The sequence below is a fragment of the Peromyscus eremicus genome, chromosome 2 (genome assembly GCF_949786415.1).
Source record: "Peromyscus eremicus chromosome 2, PerEre_H2_v1, whole genome shotgun sequence".
NCBI lineage: Eukaryota > Metazoa > Chordata > Mammalia > Rodentia > Cricetidae > Peromyscus > Peromyscus eremicus.
This window is the reverse complement of record NC_081417.1, coordinates 36,098,259-36,117,556: the sequence shown is the minus strand read 5'-3', so window position 1 is coordinate 36,117,556 and position 19,298 is coordinate 36,098,259. Positions and strand designations below refer to the sequence as shown.

Below are 19,298 nucleotides of genomic sequence, written 5' to 3'. Positions count from 1 at the left end.
TCAATCAAATGAAAGAAAAAAAATGGTTTAAGCCCCTTAAACAATCCCTTATTTAGAATGCTTATATTACATCCCCAAACAGGGCCTGGCTGTCATTTAAAAATTCTCCCTATTCAGAAGCTTTTGTTCTGGAAGGAAAAGAGGCTGAAGAACAGGTATGGGCACTCTGAGTACCAAAGTGTTTTATTTTTAAGGCTCCATGCTAGTTGTTCACAGGGCAGAGATTGAGGATAAGCTTTGTAAATTGCTCACTTATCTGAGACGAGAGAAAAATGTTATGAAATGTTATTTCTCTTACAAAACATTATAAAAATGTTATTCAAGTAGGATGTTCTACTTCTAAGACTCAAGTCTCCACTGAGCTCCCTCTTTCTCCCTGAGAGGCGCCCAGGGAATGATGGCTTTGTTCAGGGTGGGAAGGCCCTCTCACTGAGCAGCTAGGGTGAAATACTCTTTGGACTGTTGGATGCAGTTCTGTGTCAGTTAGGAAATAATCCATGAGAAGTTGTACAATTATGAAAATCAAGTCATGGTTGAACTATTGCCTGATTGAGTTGAACACAGAAGATCTAACCCCATGATGGTGCTAATCAGGTCACTTTACCTGGCCCTAGCCTGGGTTCATTCTCTCCTTACTTAAGAGATGCCCTTTCAACATCATGGAAATAATACCCTACAGGAGAATTAAGAGAAAGACCTTCGCCTTTGCAAAGATTAATTTCAACTGTGGAGAAAACTCATTGAATCCCAAACATGAGACAAGTGCCAAGATGTGGTATAAAGAGACAGGGAAAAGAAGAACGCTAGTGGGGAGCCAGCCAATTGGCCTTCACAGTTGGACCCACGAGATGCCAAGGGCAAGACTCACCACCAAATCCAATCAAAGGACCTATCAAGATCTCATTTGTGACCACCCTCCTATCTCTTTCTCCTTCCTAGTGTTACAGCCACTGTTTAGACCTTAATTCCTTCCTACCCTAAGCACCACACAATGATTTCCTTTGCTATCATGTTAATCTCAGTTGAACACTTCTATCGTGTCAGTACAGTGTGTGATATTGCTTGTGGGGTCCCCATGCTCACTGTGTAAGATCCTGGCACTAAATTCTTCCCACAGCTCATCTTTGATGGCAATGGGCCAATGTGAAGACTATGTTATGTTCCTGGTATTGTCTGGTAATAAATGCACTTCCTTTGGTGAATAATTTTTCCCTACCAAATTCCTTCATTGAAAGATGAAGAAAATAGCTGGATCAAAAAGTATGAAAGTAGCATAAGTTCTAGAAGTTGGATGAAGTTGCACCAGTTTTATTCCCACATTGATACGTTTTCTGCTATTCATTTTCTCCAAGGTTGATCCTCCATGCTTTATAGACATGCTTTTTTCTGTATATATTTTTGTTGTTCCAATAAAACATACATGTCCATCCATCCCATACACTGGACCCAAAAAAAGAAATAATAGATCTCAGACATGAAGTTACCATCAGTACATTTCTGAAAGCTTCGAATTGCTCTCCAGTGATCTCCAGGATTGCTCTCACAGTTTGGATGGGATGATTAAGGGGGCAGAGTGACTGAGATCCAAGGTGTGTGTGTATGTGTGTGTGTGTGTGTGTGTGTGTGTGTGTGTGTGTGTGTGTGTGTGTGTGTTTAAAGTCTCAGGGAAAGGGAGATGGGCAATGATGGCAGGAAGCTATGGTGATTCTTGCTCATTAGTTGCTTTCCATTTCACAGTGGCTAACAATAAAAGCAAGGCATATACCGATGAAGGCAGACAGTTCGTGTGTCCTTGTCTACAATAATTTTGCCTATAGTTCTGAGTTAAGAGGAAGTTGCTGATAAATAAAGGGAAAGAGTGGCTTCAGGACAAGGGTGGAAACAAAGGAAGAGACAGCTGGGCACGTCTTTGATGTTCAAGAAAATGATGTTCTGCATTTGTCTGTGCTGAGGTTTTTATATTCTGTACACAGCATCCAAAGATTGTATTTGGAGCCATACATAGCTTCTCATTTTAACCCAACTTAACATTGACATACAAATAAAGAATAAAATCAGAACATCTTCCTGTGAGGTGTTCATCTCCTTCCAGCTCCCCAGACATAGGGTTGGTGTTCTCTGCTAGGGTGATGAGAGCCCCCAGGGGATGTGGAAAGGACTTTCGGGTTCACTCATTGGTCAGAGTTGAGAACTGCTGTGCCTGCTCCCTGCTCACTAAAGTCATGGTCTCTGTCTTCCTGTGTACAGTGAGAGGTGTCAGAGCAGGGCTGTGTGCTACTTCTAGCCCTGTCTCCAATGTCTCGCTCATGCAGATCTGCTTTTTCTCCCTCTTGACTGATCTCTGACAATGACAAAGATCCCAGAAATCTCTACTCACTGAACTCTGCGTCCCCAAACCTCACTTAAGCAAAGCCTGGAGTATACACTCAACAATGTGCTCACTACGAGGTACATCATGGAGCCGGGCTGTGGCACCACTGGTAGATTCTTGCTAAGCATTCAGGAGGCCATGGGTTAGGTCTTCACCATTGCCCAAACCTCTGATTCTACAACTCAGGAGGAAGAGGAGATTTAAAGGCATCTTCAACTGTTATACAGTGAGTTTGAGGCCAGCCTGGGCTACATCAGACCATGTGTCAAAGACAAAAATTGAATTGTGGTTACGCCATTACATAGTAAGCCTATTTGCTAAATGACATTGCATCTTCTCTAATGAATTTGCTAGCTTGAGCTTCCCCAGGGCCCCAAATTCAGATAGCTAATGCTCACATGGTTTGATTGCACAGTAGCCACAGTGATGCCATGGTTCCCAGACCTTAAAGGCAGGAGGAAGAAGAATCAGCCCAAAGTTCAGAGCAGAAGATAAAGTGGGGAGCACCTTTCTCGTTAGGGGCAGAAAAATCAGTATTTTAGGCTAATGGCACACATTTTTATATTTTTGGTTTTAAAAATAATATTTTACAGAAATGAAAGAAGCGTCTTGGCTTAAGGATCCTCCCTAGAGCAGGCAGTGGAACACATTTGGTCTACAGATCAGGGTCTGTCAGTCTCTGGTCTAGACGTTGAAAAACTGTGAGACATGGTAATGGCGTAAATTCCAATTCTGAAAGAACAGCTCTGGCTTTCTTGGAACATGGCCATGGTTATTTCCCCACTGTCCCCAGCAGTGACAGGGGAGAGTGCAGTAGTCATGACAGGGTTGTGGCCCTACTCTAGTTCCGAAGTAGAAATGACTCTTGTCACTAACCAGAGCCTTTGGGGAGTTTAGCATTGTCCTCTCAAACAAAGGAAGAAGGAACAACTATCATCATTGGCCTACCAGAATATCCAGATGAAATGGGCTAGAAGAACTGTTCTCATGTCTCCCACTCCATGCACTAAGTGACCACACCCACTAGAGAGGCTCAGACAGTGTAAGGTCACAGAGGCATCAGAGAGCCTCTCAGAACCTGGGCATGTTCTACAAGTACTCCAAGGGCAGCTATAAGTTCAGCAAGTGTTCTTTTGTTCAGCTTTACTTTCTATTGGTTTTTGCTATTAATAAGGCATAGTGTTACTCAATTCAAGCTTTAATGTAAGTGTTAGAGCAATTCTATAAGCCAAGTAGTTCGTTCTGTGGATGAGTAGTTAACTCTCAATTGTAGTAAATAATCTGCCCACGGTCAAGAGCCTAGAACTAAGACAGATATATCTGAATTTAAATATCCCATTTCCATCACACCATAAGACATACCACATACTATCAATTCATGAGATTGAAGCCACTGTCGCCATATCACTCACTGGCAACCTTGCCAAGATTCAAGAGTTTTGTTGTTTTCTGAGTTAAGTCAAGGGGTTTACTGCTGTTATTGAAGTTGGGTTTTGACAATAAAGTCTCATCTCCATTTAAATATATGTACTTATCAAACAATTTAAGCCAGATATAATATTCTGTTTTACATATTTTCTGTGCATGATCTCAAATTATGTCAATTCCTAATCTATAAATTAACCTTGGTAACAAGCCAAGAATAGGGGTGCATGCCCGTAATCCCAGCACTTAGGAGGTGGGAGCAAGAAGATCAAGGAGTTCGAGGGACCTATCGGATTCATTGGTAGTTTCAGGCCAACCTGGGCTATATAAGACTCTATTGAAAATAACAACAACAAAACCAAGCTAATAAAACAAACAAATTTGAAAAACAAATGAAACAGCCTAATAGCCTAGGAAGAGAGCTTCATGGCACCATTGTTGAACTCAATGGGTATTAGAGAGTTAAGAAGTTTGAACAGGGCCCACAATTCAACCTGCCAAACTTTCTGCTATTTTCTCCTGTCTTAAGTGTTTATGCTTTGTTTTTTTCATAAAATGATGAATGAGTTGTAACACTCTTAATATCCACACTAGCCAAAATTTCAGGAGAAAGGGGTACTAAGTAACAAGAAAAAGAAGTGTTGAAGGGATCAAGGCACTTGGATGAAGATACTCCCAGAGATTTCTCATGAGCAAGGACCCTGCTTGAGTCATCTACACAATAGTGAGTTGAATACTGTTGAGTTTGGGGTTTATAATTCAATATTGAAAGTTGGATTATATTGTCTGTTTTAAGAACATTCTATGGGGGAAAAACTAATTTTTCTTTAGTGAAATTCAGGAATTTGGATGTAGTTTGGAAACAGTTTTTCAAAATGCATTAAACAAAAGCAGCTAGAATACAGATTACTAGAAACACCCTGACGACAGTAAGCCCCCAGACCCTACATTCCTGTTAATATGGTCTTCCTTTCCTCTGTCTTCGCTAGCTGTACAGAGCACCCTCCTTTTGTCCCCACCCGCTTTGTTACAAAACAATACTTCCGTCTAATACCCAGCATGCCTTCTTCCCACAGCTAGGGTTACACAGAAGGTGGGATATTCTCAAACCTTGGGAGGGGGTTATATACTGCTATAACATGCCCTAATTTTACATTATATCTACCAGATCCCGTATCCCCTTACTGAATGGCCCACTCATTGAGGTGCCTAAGCTACTGTGACTAAGCTACTTCTCAAGTATCTGGTTGCCATAGAGACAGAACAGCTACCACATTGTCAGGCATTCATTTCTTTCTATGCATGTAGAGGAAGGCGGAGCCACATACTTCCCTGACAATGGTCAAGAACATAAGTAAATCTGCACTCCAAAAAGAGGCAGATTGCCACTAAGCTACCTTCAGACTCTGGAGAACAAAAGGGATGCAAGCCATTCCAGTCAGTTTGGTTATTGTGGAGAAGAATTCTGAACAAACCTCATATTTTTCAAGGATTGATTATCTGATTTGAGAACAACTTCTACCCAATTCTAATGTCCCTTAATGAGGATAATATTAAGTAAGGACAGCAGGTTGGTCATAGCATCCAGCACAGAGCAGATGCTGGACAAATGTCTGGGAGGAAGTCAGACAAGGGTCTGAGGTGCTTCTGGTCCTAGGCATCACAATGTTCACGTTACAGCTGGTCCCCAGCTCTGCCCAGTTCTCTCAGGACACTGGCTTTATCTGCCGGCTGCCTTCTTGCTTGTCCAAGTATGTGTGTCAAAACTAAGATTGCCCTAACACCCAAATTCCCAGACTTTACTAACAATCAGCTCATCCTTATTTCAAAATAACATGACTATTCTCTCAGTTGCTCAGGACACCACCCAGGAATCACCTTTCTCTCTTCCCTGTTATATACTGCCCCAAACCAAGTCACTCCTACTTCCTATTCACAACACAATCCAACCAGAATCCAACCATTCTCTCTCCACTGATAGTAAACCCAGTTATCTTTGCTCCGTGCCTTTAACTCTCCATGCACATGTAAAGTGATGTAAAGCTGTAAATCACCTTCTCCCTTGAGATCCCCCATGACTTCCCTTGTTTCCTCCAGTGAAATCAGCTTTCATGCAGATGGCTGGGAGGCCCTGTGAACTCAGCTGGCATCCTGGACCACATCTGCTTCAGAAAGGTTCCATCTTCATCACTACACTGTCACTCAAGCCCTGTTATCCCTCAAACAGCAAAGCCCTCCATGCTCCTGCACTTGGTGTTTCTGCTGCTTAAAACAACCTTTTCTGATGGTCACAGTGACCTGAGGCCATTCTGGTTTCGGATGCAAAGTTAGATTCCAACTTGCAGGAAGATTCTCCTCCAACAGGCTGCTGGTGTCTATGAGATTACTCCACAAGTAAAAGGCATTTAGAGTCAAAGGCATTTGGAACCCAGACTAGAGACCTGAGTTCTATCCTTGGATCCCACCTGGTGGATGGAGAGAACTGACTCCCACAAGTTGTCCTATGACCTTCACATTCATGTGTGTACACATGTACACGTACACACATACAACAAATACAAGCAAAAAGTTGAAAAACAAAATGGACTTCCTGAAGTTCTCCATAAACCCCATCAATGTGTCAATGAAGAGTAGAATGACAGAGGAACCCATCAGAGAGCCCTAGTCTATAAACTGTATACATTTGACTTTAGAAAGTTATATGAGAGAAAAACAACAAAACCCAACAGATCATGTGCCCTACTACAGTAACAGTAAATAAGCAAACACATGGAATCCTACTTGATGAAGTCTCAAAATACAAATGGCTGATACTTTTAAAAACCTTTTAACGAGTAGGGCATTACTGAGAGAATATTTTGCCTCTAGATTGCTGAGAATCTGAAAGAAAAAAAGTTTAAGCCAATGGTCCCAAGCTTGGTGGGAACTCCACATGCAAATCAACAATTTATGCCACAGGCCACCAGGAGCTCACTAGGGTGCGTGAGCTTTATTCTAAGTTGGCCCTGTTGGTGGCTCTGAGAACAGCGGCCACTTTCCCTGGGCATCAGTGTGGCCCCTTGTGGGAGCTTCTAAAGGCTTGTGCTTTTCTGTGTGGTTTCAAACACTGCCTGCGTGAACAGCTGTTCTTCTCAACAGTCCTGTGAGTTCAGAAACCCCCAGCTTTCTTATTTAGGAGTGAAGTGTAGGGACATCCTGTGGCTTAGTTAAGATGATTGTTAAGGCTCTACTAACTACTTGAAGATTACAATTAGCTTTTATGTAGTCATTTTAAAATAGGGCTTGATATAGTCATAATACTAATACAAAAACAAACACCACCAACAATAACCGTGCTGGAATTTACTGAAATTACTGAATCCTTCCTTTCAAAATTTTTGGACTGATGAGTTTTTGCCATAATTGTCATTGTCTTCTCACAGAGAACTTATTTAACAATAGATGGGCTATCTGATGCTTCACATGTATTACTGAATACAAACTCAAATGATGGAATAGTCAGGATCTTATAAGAATGTGTGTGCACATGTATACGCACAAGCACCCCAAGATTTTTGTGATTGTTACTGTTAATAACTAGGAAACCTGGACTGTGGAGCTCAGGAGACAATGCCCCACTTTCACCTCCAGACTTAAGTCAACATTGGGGATTAAATGTATGTTTATTGAAATAAGTATCTGTTGAAAAATGAATACATGGTTATATTCATAATGTCAGCTTATTACCTTTTACGGCATCAGTTTTTATGTTGATAAATCTCTTGTTGCATTGATATAATAATTTATTTTGGGGGGATACAAATTAATCTTAGCTTCAAGGATCTAAGACTCATTATTTCTTTAGCCATTAAAAATAAGAAATATATGCAGGGTAATTTTAGGAAATACTTATGACCAGTTCAAATAACAAGATTTTACGTGGGTAAAGTCTTTTAAAACCAACAAGCAACACACTTCAAACAATTTCTAAGGTTTTAGAAAACTCAAGAACCAGTATACTAGTAGGAGGTAATATGTGATATTATTCTTTACCAACTCATCAAAATCAATACCATACCATATACATTAAATAACTCTAATATGTGTGTATTAATACTACTGTCATTTAGAAGCTTAATATAACATACCATTTACATTAATTCAGTCCCAACAGCAAAGGGTCACATCAAAGTATCCATAGCAGACGTTTTAAAAGCAAAATACCAACGCTGCTAATCACTGCAGACAACAGCAAGTGATATTTGCCCCACTCAATGTTTTAGGAATAAAGGACGGGGCCAGTAGAAAAAGCACAACCAAAAGATCTTATCTTTTTACATATTTTAAGTATCCTCCCATTACTTTTCTCACTGGAATCTGAAATAAGCATGAATTGAATGAAATCTGTCTCATTGGTAAGACTTCAAAATAACCTGTGTTTCCCCACTTACGTGTGTTTGTCTTACATGTGTATTTGGCCACACTAATAAATCATGCTCTTTTTTACATCTTAAATGTACTGCTTAAAGTTAAATGCCATTCATTTGATAAAAGTAAATAAGTCAATTCTGGCACATTTGCTCTACAGTAATTCAAAGCTGGCGCTTTGTGTACTCACCCTCCCGTATCTGTTGGCATAGGACCCCGTGAGCAAGGAATGGAAAACTATGATTGTCTCGTCCAAGTCCCAGATGAACACTCTCTACAAGGGAAGGACAAAATCAATGCACCTTTGCTCTGGTTGGGAACACTGCTGTCAGTAAATTTTGACATGACATGGTAGTTTTGAAACGACATACAAAGGAAAAATCTGGACTTGTGCTTTTTCAAATGCAACTCTTCCTAAGGGCATCACCCAGCTCTTCAGGTCTAGTTTCCAATGAGACACAGGAGGACAAGTGTATTCACAAAGTCAATATAAATATAGAAAAAAAGAATGTATGTTTTTCCTGTCCTGTAGTAACATCTCAATTTCAGTCCCCAGGAGATGACCAGTGGGTTGAAACTAGTCTGTTTATAAGTTTTGAGAGAGAGAAGGTTCTGAAATTGAAAGTCATTCAAGAGAGACCTTACCTCAGAAGATGAGAAGAGTTAAAAATAACTTTTATGATTTACTCTAATCAAGTTAAATATTAAATATTTCATGCAGAAGTTGAAGCTTCACCTAGGCCATTCACCTTATGTTAGCGGTTAGGCAGTTACCCGAAGGACGGGTTATACAGTTGGCTCTCAGCATATTTGAGTTCTGAGTCCAGCAATGGAACTACTTAGAAAAACAAACTGTATCTCAACTGAACGTGTGTATACTTACTATTCTATAAATGGTCCAGGAAAAGGCCATCTATATATAATTTACACTTTATTGGTATTGTAAGTAGTCTTGACATGGTTTAAACTGTGGGGAGATGTGAGCTACTGCTTAGTGGTAGAGAACTTGCCTAGCATGCATCAGGCCTCGGCTTCAGCTCCCAAGATGAGCAAAAACCAACAGGGGGCTGCACAGGGCATGTGTGAACAGCCTGATGCATATGAAGGACTAGAGCACCTGTGGACTTGGGTATCAACAGGAGGGTCCCCGAGATTGTCCCCTGTGGATACAGAGAGGCGACTATATATTCCTCATCAGGTGTTTTCAGTTTTCAAAATTAAGCGGCCACATCACACATACACTTAGACACTCGGGGGTGTTTTGAACTGGATTTGGAGTTCATTCAAAGAGTTCTTCGAGATACTGCAGTCTCCCTAGCTTGCTTCTCTCCCCATTCCTCCTCACACCAGCACATATTCATGTACGTAGACGTTGCTGGGAAAGCTTCATCTTTCCAGCCAAAATCATCAAGTTTTCCACCATCATATTTTACTTTGGCAAAAAGCAGGAACTTAATTGCAATGCTTCAAGGCACTGAAATCTGCCACCCTGACAGTTCTTGCTGAACGCTTTTGCTTTTGAACTGCACCAAAACATGTCTCAGTAGCTGATTATTACCATTTCGGTTTAGAACATTCCAGATCTCCCTTTCTCGATGTACAGAGATGTGTCTTTAGTTTCAAAGTGGAACTGACTCAGCTCTTGAAGGATGGCACTTACTTATTTGAAATGCCAGTTATACACAGTAGTATGGTACAAATTTTTCATGTAGAACTGCAAAGCTTGTTCAGATTTGTGTTTTGTTCTGTGTGAGACAGAGTGCCACAGAGCCTTGGATGGCCTCAGACTCACCATGAGCCAAGAATGACTTTCAACTTTTGATCCTTCTACCTCTATCCCCACCCTCCATGCTGGGACTATGGGTGTGTGTCACCACATCTGGCCACTATATTTCTTGAGGAAGAAAGAAATAGATGCTGTACTGTGTAGACACTGTGAAAGAAAATACCGAAATAAACAATTACAGAAAGCAGGAAGACACTCAATGGTGCAGCCCGTATACAGTACCCCCTGTACTGCCAAACAAAAGCATAAATATCCCCTAGCAAATTATATCAACTATGAAAAGTATGTATGATAGGCAGGTAATATGAAAGAGAGAAAAAAATGTTTTACTTTGCTAATATGAACAACAAGCAATGACCAAAGTGTTGGGGTATTGGCTGATGTCACAGGACAATTCTATTGAGCTGTTAATGAGTTATGTGGTACCTGGTTTTTTATTTGAGTATGGGCAGTGACATACCTCAAGATCAGAATCCGGAGGAGGTGAGGGATTATTATTTCTTCTGCCTCGGCCACGTGACTTCCCATCTGAACCTCGACGCAGTCGATCAGAATCAGAATCTTTAATGGGCGTTGAAGGGCTGTGGATCGTACTGTACTCTGTAGGAACATAAGAAGAATTTTCAAGTCCCACCACTGTAGTGCCAAGAACAGCCCTATTTTAATTCACAGGGAACCGTAAAGAGGAAAGACATGCCATTTAACTTAAAGCCTACATTGCCTTTTACTTGCATTAGTAAATAGTGCAGAGATACGAGAATCAAAGACTTGCTTTGAAAGTACTGTGTGGTCAGAAACCACCCAACTTTAACTAAGGGTGTGAGACAGCAGGCTGTACTGCATTGTGTCTGTTTCCCTGCGGTCCCTGTGATGAGCTGGTGCTCTTTCCCCAGTGTGTCCACTGCTCCTTCCCAGTGTGTCCACTGCTCCTTCCCAGTGTGTCCACTGCTCCTTCCCAGTGTGTCCACTGCTCCTTCCCAGTGTGTCCACTGCTCCTTCCCAAAGTCTCCACTGCTCCTTCCCAGTGTGTCCACTGCTCCTTCCCAGTGTGTCCACTGCTCCTTCCCAGTGTGTCCACTGCTCCTTCCCAATGTCTCCACTGCTCCTTCCCAGTGTGTTCACTGCTCCTTCCCAATGTCTCCACTGCTCCTTCCCAATGTCTCCACTGCTCCTTCCCAATGTCTCCACTGCTCCTTCCCAGTGTGTCCACTGCTCCTTCCCAGTGTCTCCACTGCTCCTTCCCAGTGTGTCCACTGCTCCTTCCCAAAGTCTCCACTGCTCCTTCCCAGTGTGTCCACTGCTCCTTCCCAGTGTGTCCACTGCTCCTTCCCAACGTCTCCACTGCTCCTTCCCAATGTCTCCATTGCTCCTTCCCAGTGTGTTCACTGCTCCTTCCCAAAGTCTCCACTGCTCCTTCCCAGTGTGTCCACTGCTCCTTGTCAATGTCTCCACTGCTCCTTCCCAACATCTCCACTGTTCCTTCCCAGTGTGTCCACTGCTCCTTGTCAATGTCTCCACTGCTCCTTCCCAGTGTGTCCACTGCTCCTTGTCAGTGTGTCCACTGCTCCTTCCCAGTGTGTCCACTGCTCCTTCCCAATGTCTCCACTGCTTCTTCCCAGTGTGTCCACTGCTCCTTGTCAATGTCTCCACTGCTCCTTCCCAGTGTGTCCACTGCTCCTTCCCAGTGTGTCCACTGCTCCTTCCCCAAATGGTCTGTACTATTTCTCTCTGATTCCATGAATGGCCCCTGGCCACCCGGGGAGCCTGACATTAGATTCAGCTGTGGCTCCCCCAGCTACAAACAGGATTCTGGTTCATGGAGAAAGATGAAAAGACAACCAGCCCCAGGGCACGGAAATCTGAGTCACAGGACAGATTTTTCCTTTCTAAAATTTAAAATTACCACTCTGTCCCTCATTTTATGGGAGAATAAGAGTGTGAACTGATAAGGGAGCAGACTTTTAGACAAAGCCCACCTTGGTCTACTACCTACCTGGGCTCTTCTTGTGTCTTAATCTCTGTGAAGCAAACATCTAACATCAGGCGTAACTTTAAAATTACTCATCTGGCTAACTCAAAGAAACCACTGGAAAAATTACATAGAAACCACAAAATAAAGAACAACTCCAAAAAGGCTGGAAGGAAGAGATGAATAGTTCTGGACTTTGAGGAAGGTTTTTATCCTGTGTCCAGAATGAATAAAACGATTCACTCTCACCTCTTATTCTTCTGTAGTCCCATCAGATAATCTCTGCTCTACCCAAGTTTCAGATGGCCCTGGGATGGCTCAACCCACAAGGCTCTGAGCCACATTCCTTTACTAGATAAGGATGAGAATCTCTCTGTTTAATATGAATACTTCTTCCTCACTATGATCTTGTTGATCATACATTACCAGACAAAAAACTAGGAAGGGCAACGGAAGGCCTTGCAGCCTTTACAGGTACATCCTTCATCCTAACTCCACCTCATCCTCAGTCCTAACTCCACCTCATTTTCAGTCCTAATTCTACTCATTCTCAGTCCTAGCTCTACCACAGTTCCTCTGAGATCAAAACATGAGAACCACCATGACTTCCGAACTGACAAATGCTGCTCTGAAGCTTTGTGAGAGAGGACACTGGGTAGCAGACTTCCGCAAGTCATTTCCATTTCTAATGCTCTTGAACCTGCTCTGTACTTCTTGTTAAATCTTAACAATTCGCAGATTCCCAGACCTCAGGGGAGGGACTTGCACGTCCTCCTCCATCACAAGCAAACTGGTAAGTATCCTATATAAACTGGCCATGGGACTCCCCCACCTACAAATCACCAGGATGACATACAAGCCAGTCACTTACTTGCTTTCATCAGAAAGTCCAAAGCAATTCCACTCAACACATCTGCCTGTTTAGTTGCTTGGATTCATTTTTTTGAGCTAACTCATTTCACAGAAATGTTAGACTCAAACATAAAAAAGGATAAAATTATGTCATTTTCAGGAAAATTGATGAAACTGGAGGTTATCAAGTCATGAGAACTAATCCAGATTTAGAAAGACAAATTTTTGCATACTTTCAATCATATGCAAAACTGGGATTAAAAACACGTGACATGACAGCACAAAGGGGACTATTCACTGTAAGGGAGGGGACAGAGAGGAATGAGGAAAAGCAAGCACATATATATGTATTGCGCGCGCGCGCGCGCGCACACACACACACACACACACACACACAAACACTCACAGCTAATATGCAGTTAATCATCCCCTAAGTCAACATTAACATTCTTCTATTGCAAAGGCAGACTGGAAAGGCATCTGCACTCTTTCTTTAAGGCATTCTAAGCAAGCATTTCTTTTCTGTATTTTAGAGAAAATAGTGGATTCCAAATGAATATATTTTAAGGGGTCAAACTGATTCAAAGTTGTACTTTTGAAGAAAACATCTTATCCTTGCACTTTAAGAAACATCACACAATGTGTGGAATCTGGGTGGCCCGCATCTAAAATCAGACACATGGCAATCTCTACCATGGCTTCAATATGAAGTATTCATTTTGCAGAGCTGGCATCAAATGAACTTTGTAACCTAAGTCCTTCACTGTCAGATCTACCATCCAGCTTTGGGAAGAGCCTACCTGAGAAGAGCTGATCTAGTGCTGGGTCTGGTCAAGTGGCGACTTCTGCATGGACTTCTAGATTGCTTTGTTTTGTCCACAAAATATCTAACAGGTTTTTATCACCATAGATTTATTTTTACCATCCACTAATTTATCTTTTTAGTGTATATGTGTTTTTAAAATACAAATTCAAAAAATATTGTCATATTTTGGAAATAAACTATAGCTAGATACAGTTTATTGAGTTCACTGAGCAAAACAGGAAAAAATTATGCAAAGGCTTTTTTCTAGTAGAGAAAAAATGATCTTAAAAGATTAACAGTTTGACATCTTTAAATATTAAGATATATATTTTTACAACATAGAAACCTCTCTTTATTAAGAGGGAGATAATATTAAAACTGATGCAAGCTAGTCTTATTAAAATCTCTTCCTTTGTGCTCTATGGGGTGGAATTAAATGCTTTTAACTATAAACCAGCTTTACTGATTCTAACATCTTCTTCCTGCTTACTTGTGCAAAACAACTCAGCTAATTTAATCTTCTAATCCACCCACTGCTCATGTTTCTCTAAACCCTCTCCAATTGTTTGGCTTTACCCACACTGAGATGTGGGTGTGAAAATATTCTGAAGAATGTTCATTTCCCTTAAGAAACACTGGTTCCATGGTGTGCTCACAGGCCTAGCTGCAGCACTAAGGAACCAAAATTCACGGTTGCACTGGCCAAAATTCTGCTTTTGAGGGCTGAAAATTCATTGACTCATAAATAAGCACAGGGGACAAAATCAAAGGGAAAGGTTATTGTAGCTGTAAGTTTCTCTGGTCCTGCCCGGCCCTGCCATCAGGACCAATCTCTCCCCCCCTTGTCCCACAGCTGCTTATAAAATAATCACTCAGAGGCTTAATATTATTTACAAACTTATGGTCATGGCCTATGGCTCAAGCTTCTTGCTAGCTAGCTCTTATATCTTAAATTAACCCATTTCTATTAATCTATTTGTCACCACATGTTCCATGGCTTTACCTGTGTGCCATTACATGCTGCTCCCTGGACGGCAGGATGGCGTCTCCTCTGTGTCTGCCTTTCTTATTCCTGTCTCTCTTCTGGATTTCCTGCCTACCTCTAAGCTGCCTTGCTATAGGCCAGCCAGCTTTATTTATCAAGCAATCAGAGTAACACATATTCACATCATACAGAAAGATATCCCACAGCAAGTTATGACTCGGGAAAGGTGGAATTCTTCAGACCCTGAAGGACATCCGCATAACTCTAATCAGGATAGATGCATGAGTAAAGAAAGAATTGAAATGTGCTCCAGATAGGAGCATGTCAGGGATAAGAAAAGAAAAAAAATCAACAAAAGAAAGAAAGAAAGAAACAAACAAAGCAGCATGATCTGGGTCTACAGAGGGCATAACAAGGAAGCTGGAGTAATGCGTGAAGAATTCAGCCAAGGAAAGGAAGCTTTAGCTCCTGGATGGCAGGAGGCTGAAGACAAGTTATATCCAAGAATAGGCGACAAAAGAGCAGATGATTCAGTAGTTCACAAAAGGGAAGAATGTGGTCTGGATACAGGTGATGCCATAAGAGCAGTGGTGGGTCTGAGTCACCATCAAAAGGCACACTCACTAGCTAAGTGGATATGGAAAAAGTCAAGGATGATATTCATGCCTGTGATTTGGCAACTGGGAATAGAATACTAAGGATGAGATTTGATTTAGGAAGAAGGAATTATAGGGAAGAGGGGAACCTCAAGATCAGCATTGGAAATAACAAGTTTAACGAGGCTGCAGGCATCCACATACAGTCCAGGAAGGCCACTAGAGCTGTGAAAAAGTTGACACTAACATAAAGGAAGGAATGTAAAGAAACACAGCCTATGTAGAAGAGATGGATAAAGAACGGTGGTGGGGTTGTGAAAAGGGAAACCAAGGGGGTTAGAGAGGAAAGAGTTTGTGAGGAGGGAGAGTGGTCAAGAGCTTCGGATCAGCTAAGAGACAAGAAAACAAGGCTGAACCCAACAGTAACATAGACTTATAGTGAGAGATATTGAGTAAACATGCTAATAATGTAGACTTGAGAGGGTAGAAAATTAAACAGGAGGCAAGAATCCTACAGTTACTGGTAGCTCTAAACTTCTTTCTAAGCTCTACAATCTTATCTTACTTCTCTGCTACAGTGTTGACCAACTCATCGTAATTTAATCGATTAAAATTGTTCTTTAGCAATTCCATATGTGTGTACTATGTTATATTTACTCCTATTCCCTACCTTTTCTTCCTTATCCCCTACCCAAGTAATCCCCTGCTCCCTACAGAATTCTTTTTCACATTCAGGACTCTTTTATTTGGTTTTGTGACCCACTGATTTTCACAAGGACTACTAGTGTAGCTATGGGTTTGGAACTATCTTATGGAGTCTGAGGGGATCACTAGTTGGCATACACAGGTGCTTCTCAAGTCTAGTTCTTTCTTTACCCTGGCTGTGCAGGTTACCCCACTATTTCTACCAGCTGGGCAAATCACATGAAGGAAAGGGCTCATCTCCTTCAAGAGATCATTTAAAAGCTAATGTTCACCTATGTAATTATTTAATACCAAAAACTGACATAGAAGCATTAGAATTCTTCATTTGCCAATACTGCAGAAGCTTTCCATTAATCCTTCAATATTAAAAACAGGAGGCTTGGAACTCAGAAGAGTCTAGTCTTGGCCAGTAATTCCTTCTTGATTTTAGGGATGTGACTTCCAGTTTTCCCAGATCTTAGTCTTCTGACTTACCAAATGCAGGACAGTGCCTGGACTGTTGAGCTTTAAAGTTCTCTTATCTTTGGATGCACCTTGGCCAAACTTTCCTGACAGTAAGCTCTTGGTCTCCCTGCAATAGTGTAGTTAACATACAAATAAAGAGTCTCCTGGGGGAAGTGCAGCCTTCTGGTTTATTTCCTGCTACATGCTGGCCAAATACATCATGCCTTCCTCAACTTGCCATCTGTTGCTTTTACACAATGCCAAATCATTTTCAAAAGGCTTATATCAATTTAAATCAAGGTAGTCTTACCATAATCTTATTCATGCACAAAGGCGTCCCTATTTTAAAGAAGGCATTGCTATTTGGGCATCATGCCCAATTAAAATTTATTTTTAATTTGCATATCTTGGAAGTATTTGTGAATATTTGTTTAAATTTTTTTTTCTTCCATGAACTGTACAAGCCCAAGTCATAAACATCCTTTGATTGATTACCATAACTCTCTTTTCATATTTGAAGACATTCTCCCAAGTCTGAGATTTCCTTAAAGTATGTTTTCCTTCATGGAGGTCTTTATTTACGTGGTATCTTGCTGCCCCCCAGGAAGACCTGGTTGGCTCCCTGGAGATCTAGGGATAAGTGTTCACATTTATTCTACAAAAGCAGGGGATCCCTGCTCTAACTTGATGCCCTGAGCACTGGATATACCAGTGTGAGTTGTAAAAGCAGAATTGTAGGTTCCTGAAGGCTTCTGTGCTCAGGGAGGACAGAAGCCTCCCCTCCTTGCTCATTTCTGGTCTGAGTGAAGGAAAGACTGCTCCCGAAGCAGAGCACAGTGATGACCCGAGGAAGTTCTCATCATAAGGACAATGGCACTGTGTCCAGAGGTCCTGTGATCTCTGCTAGACCCAAAATCTGTATGGTAAGATGAGACAGCTCACGGGCTGAAGTGAAGAACTTCGTATAAAATCCCCAGGAAGACTTTATGAATTGAGGGAACACAGGGCATGGTTATTGTGTTGTAGTTGTGGCTAACCTGAGGCTTAGATTACAAGAACATAATACAGCACTTTCCTAAACCATGCTTGAGTCTGGGACCTTGAAATATGTCATACCTTGGAAATGAAGTAAATCCTAGATAGTGGTTGACACAGAGGTAACAAACTTCAAGACTCTCAAAATCTATATGCCAAAAAAAAAAAAAAAAATAGATGCGAACAGATAGTAACGAAGCTCCCCAGGAAGGCTAAAAGAAAGAAGGCGGGGCCTGGGAACTCTAATTCATAAGAAGGAACATGACAGATCCCTTGGTTCTTCCCACAGAGTGAAGATGATACTGGACAGAAGAATCATATTAGGTTTTTGGACATGTTTCTGTTTAAGTTGAATATTGTTCTGTGGAGTGAGTTCCATTAAACTAAGTAAGTGGTACTGTATCTAATTTCAGGGGTGGGCTGACAAAACCTACCAATGATAAAAATTACCCAGAAATTCTCTCAATAGTAGTGAAATTATCCCTTGGGACTGTCAGATATGGGCCACTGTGGGGCATGGAGACTATCAGTTATCTCCACGGCACTGGGACAAAATACCTAATGTAATAACTTGGTAAAGGAAAAGGTTCATTTGACACGTAAGGAGTTCCCACCCACCAGCCTTGGCCCTGGTGTTCTGTAGCTGTGGCAGCCCATGTGGGAGAACCAGGTGATGGCAGAGATCCATTTACCTAAAGGTGACTGGGAAGCAGAGAAGAAACAGGACGGGACTAGAGACTACGATCCCCATTTCTGGTGGCCCAACTGTCTTCCACTAGACTCTTCCTCCGACTGGCAACCAATGCAAGTCTTCAGTAGTCTTCAATATGTGGGTCTCAAAGGGGCACTTAATCCAAATTATAGCAGCTTTCATACAATTTAATTTTGATATTCATTCTTTCCCCTACCTCTTTTTTTTAATGCTCTAAACAGGGGTCAGTAAATTTTTCCTTAAAAGAGTCAGATGGTAAACATCTTAGACTTTTTTTTTTCCTTTGGTTTTTTGAGACAGGGTTTCTCTGTGTAACTTTGAGCCTTTCCTGGAACTCACTCTGTAGCCCAGGCGGCCGCGAACTCACAGAGATCTGCCTGGTTCTGCCTCCTGAGTGCTGGGATTAAAGGCGTGCGCCACCACCGCCGGGCTGCATCTTAGACGACTTCTTCACATAGCCCCTTTTACAGCTGCTCTCACTGTCTTCATCCCAGCAGTTAATGCAGCCGATCACAAACACCCCTGGGGCTGACACAGGCATCAGACACTCATCTCACACGTGAGATTGTGTTCTCATGTCTCCAAGACTAGCCTGGCACACACTCCATACCTAATGCCTCTGATGCAAGATGGATACTATTCTTGGGCCTAACCCTGTTGTTTATAGTCATCTGTATCTTGGGCACAAGCATAGACTAAAGGAGCAGATAATCACACCAATGCCACCAGGTAATGAGTGAATCGTTTCTGAGAAAAAAAAAAACCTCAAGGCTAAGTGTCTTGCTCATTCTATTAGGAAAGCAGAAAACCGGGGTGAAGAGGCATCTGGGAAAGAACCTCGAGGCTTTTCACACTGAGAACTTGTCTCTGACTTCAAAAGAACTCCCTGTTGAATCTGACAGATGTCCCTCATAGCTAGACATTACATGAAATGGTCATCCTTTCCCATAAGGCAGGTGGGGAAAGGCTGTCTGGAATCATGCTCTGTGGCCAGAGACTGTCAGAATTGAAACCCAAAGTTTCCGTCACTCTTAAAACCCCAAAGAAATATCAGTGGGGGCCTGCACTCCATACTTGAATTCTCTCGTGACTCCATACCATGGAAGCAGGGTGCTCACAGTGAAGCCCAAACGCACATGCACACAATGCGTCGGCTCCCCCGCTTTTTGAAATTAATAAAAGTGGAACAATGTTGAAATGCTTCTT

The 19,298-nt window shown here is 41.8% G+C and overlaps 1 protein-coding gene across 1 annotated transcript in view; it reads right to left on the bottom strand.

Moving 5' to 3' along the window:
- Eya1 (EYA transcriptional coactivator and phosphatase 1) overlaps window positions 1-19,298 on the bottom strand; it is a 141,711-nt gene that overhangs the window by 50,994 nt on the left and 71,419 nt on the right. Inside the window, exons 9-10 of the mRNA XM_059255682.1 lie at window positions 10,450-10,589; window positions 8,394-8,477 (exon numbers count right to left, since the gene is read on the bottom strand). Coding sequence (XP_059111665.1) covers window positions 8,394-8,477; window positions 10,450-10,589 — 224 coding nt within the window. The remainder of the gene's footprint in view (window positions 1-8,393; window positions 8,478-10,449; window positions 10,590-19,298) is intronic.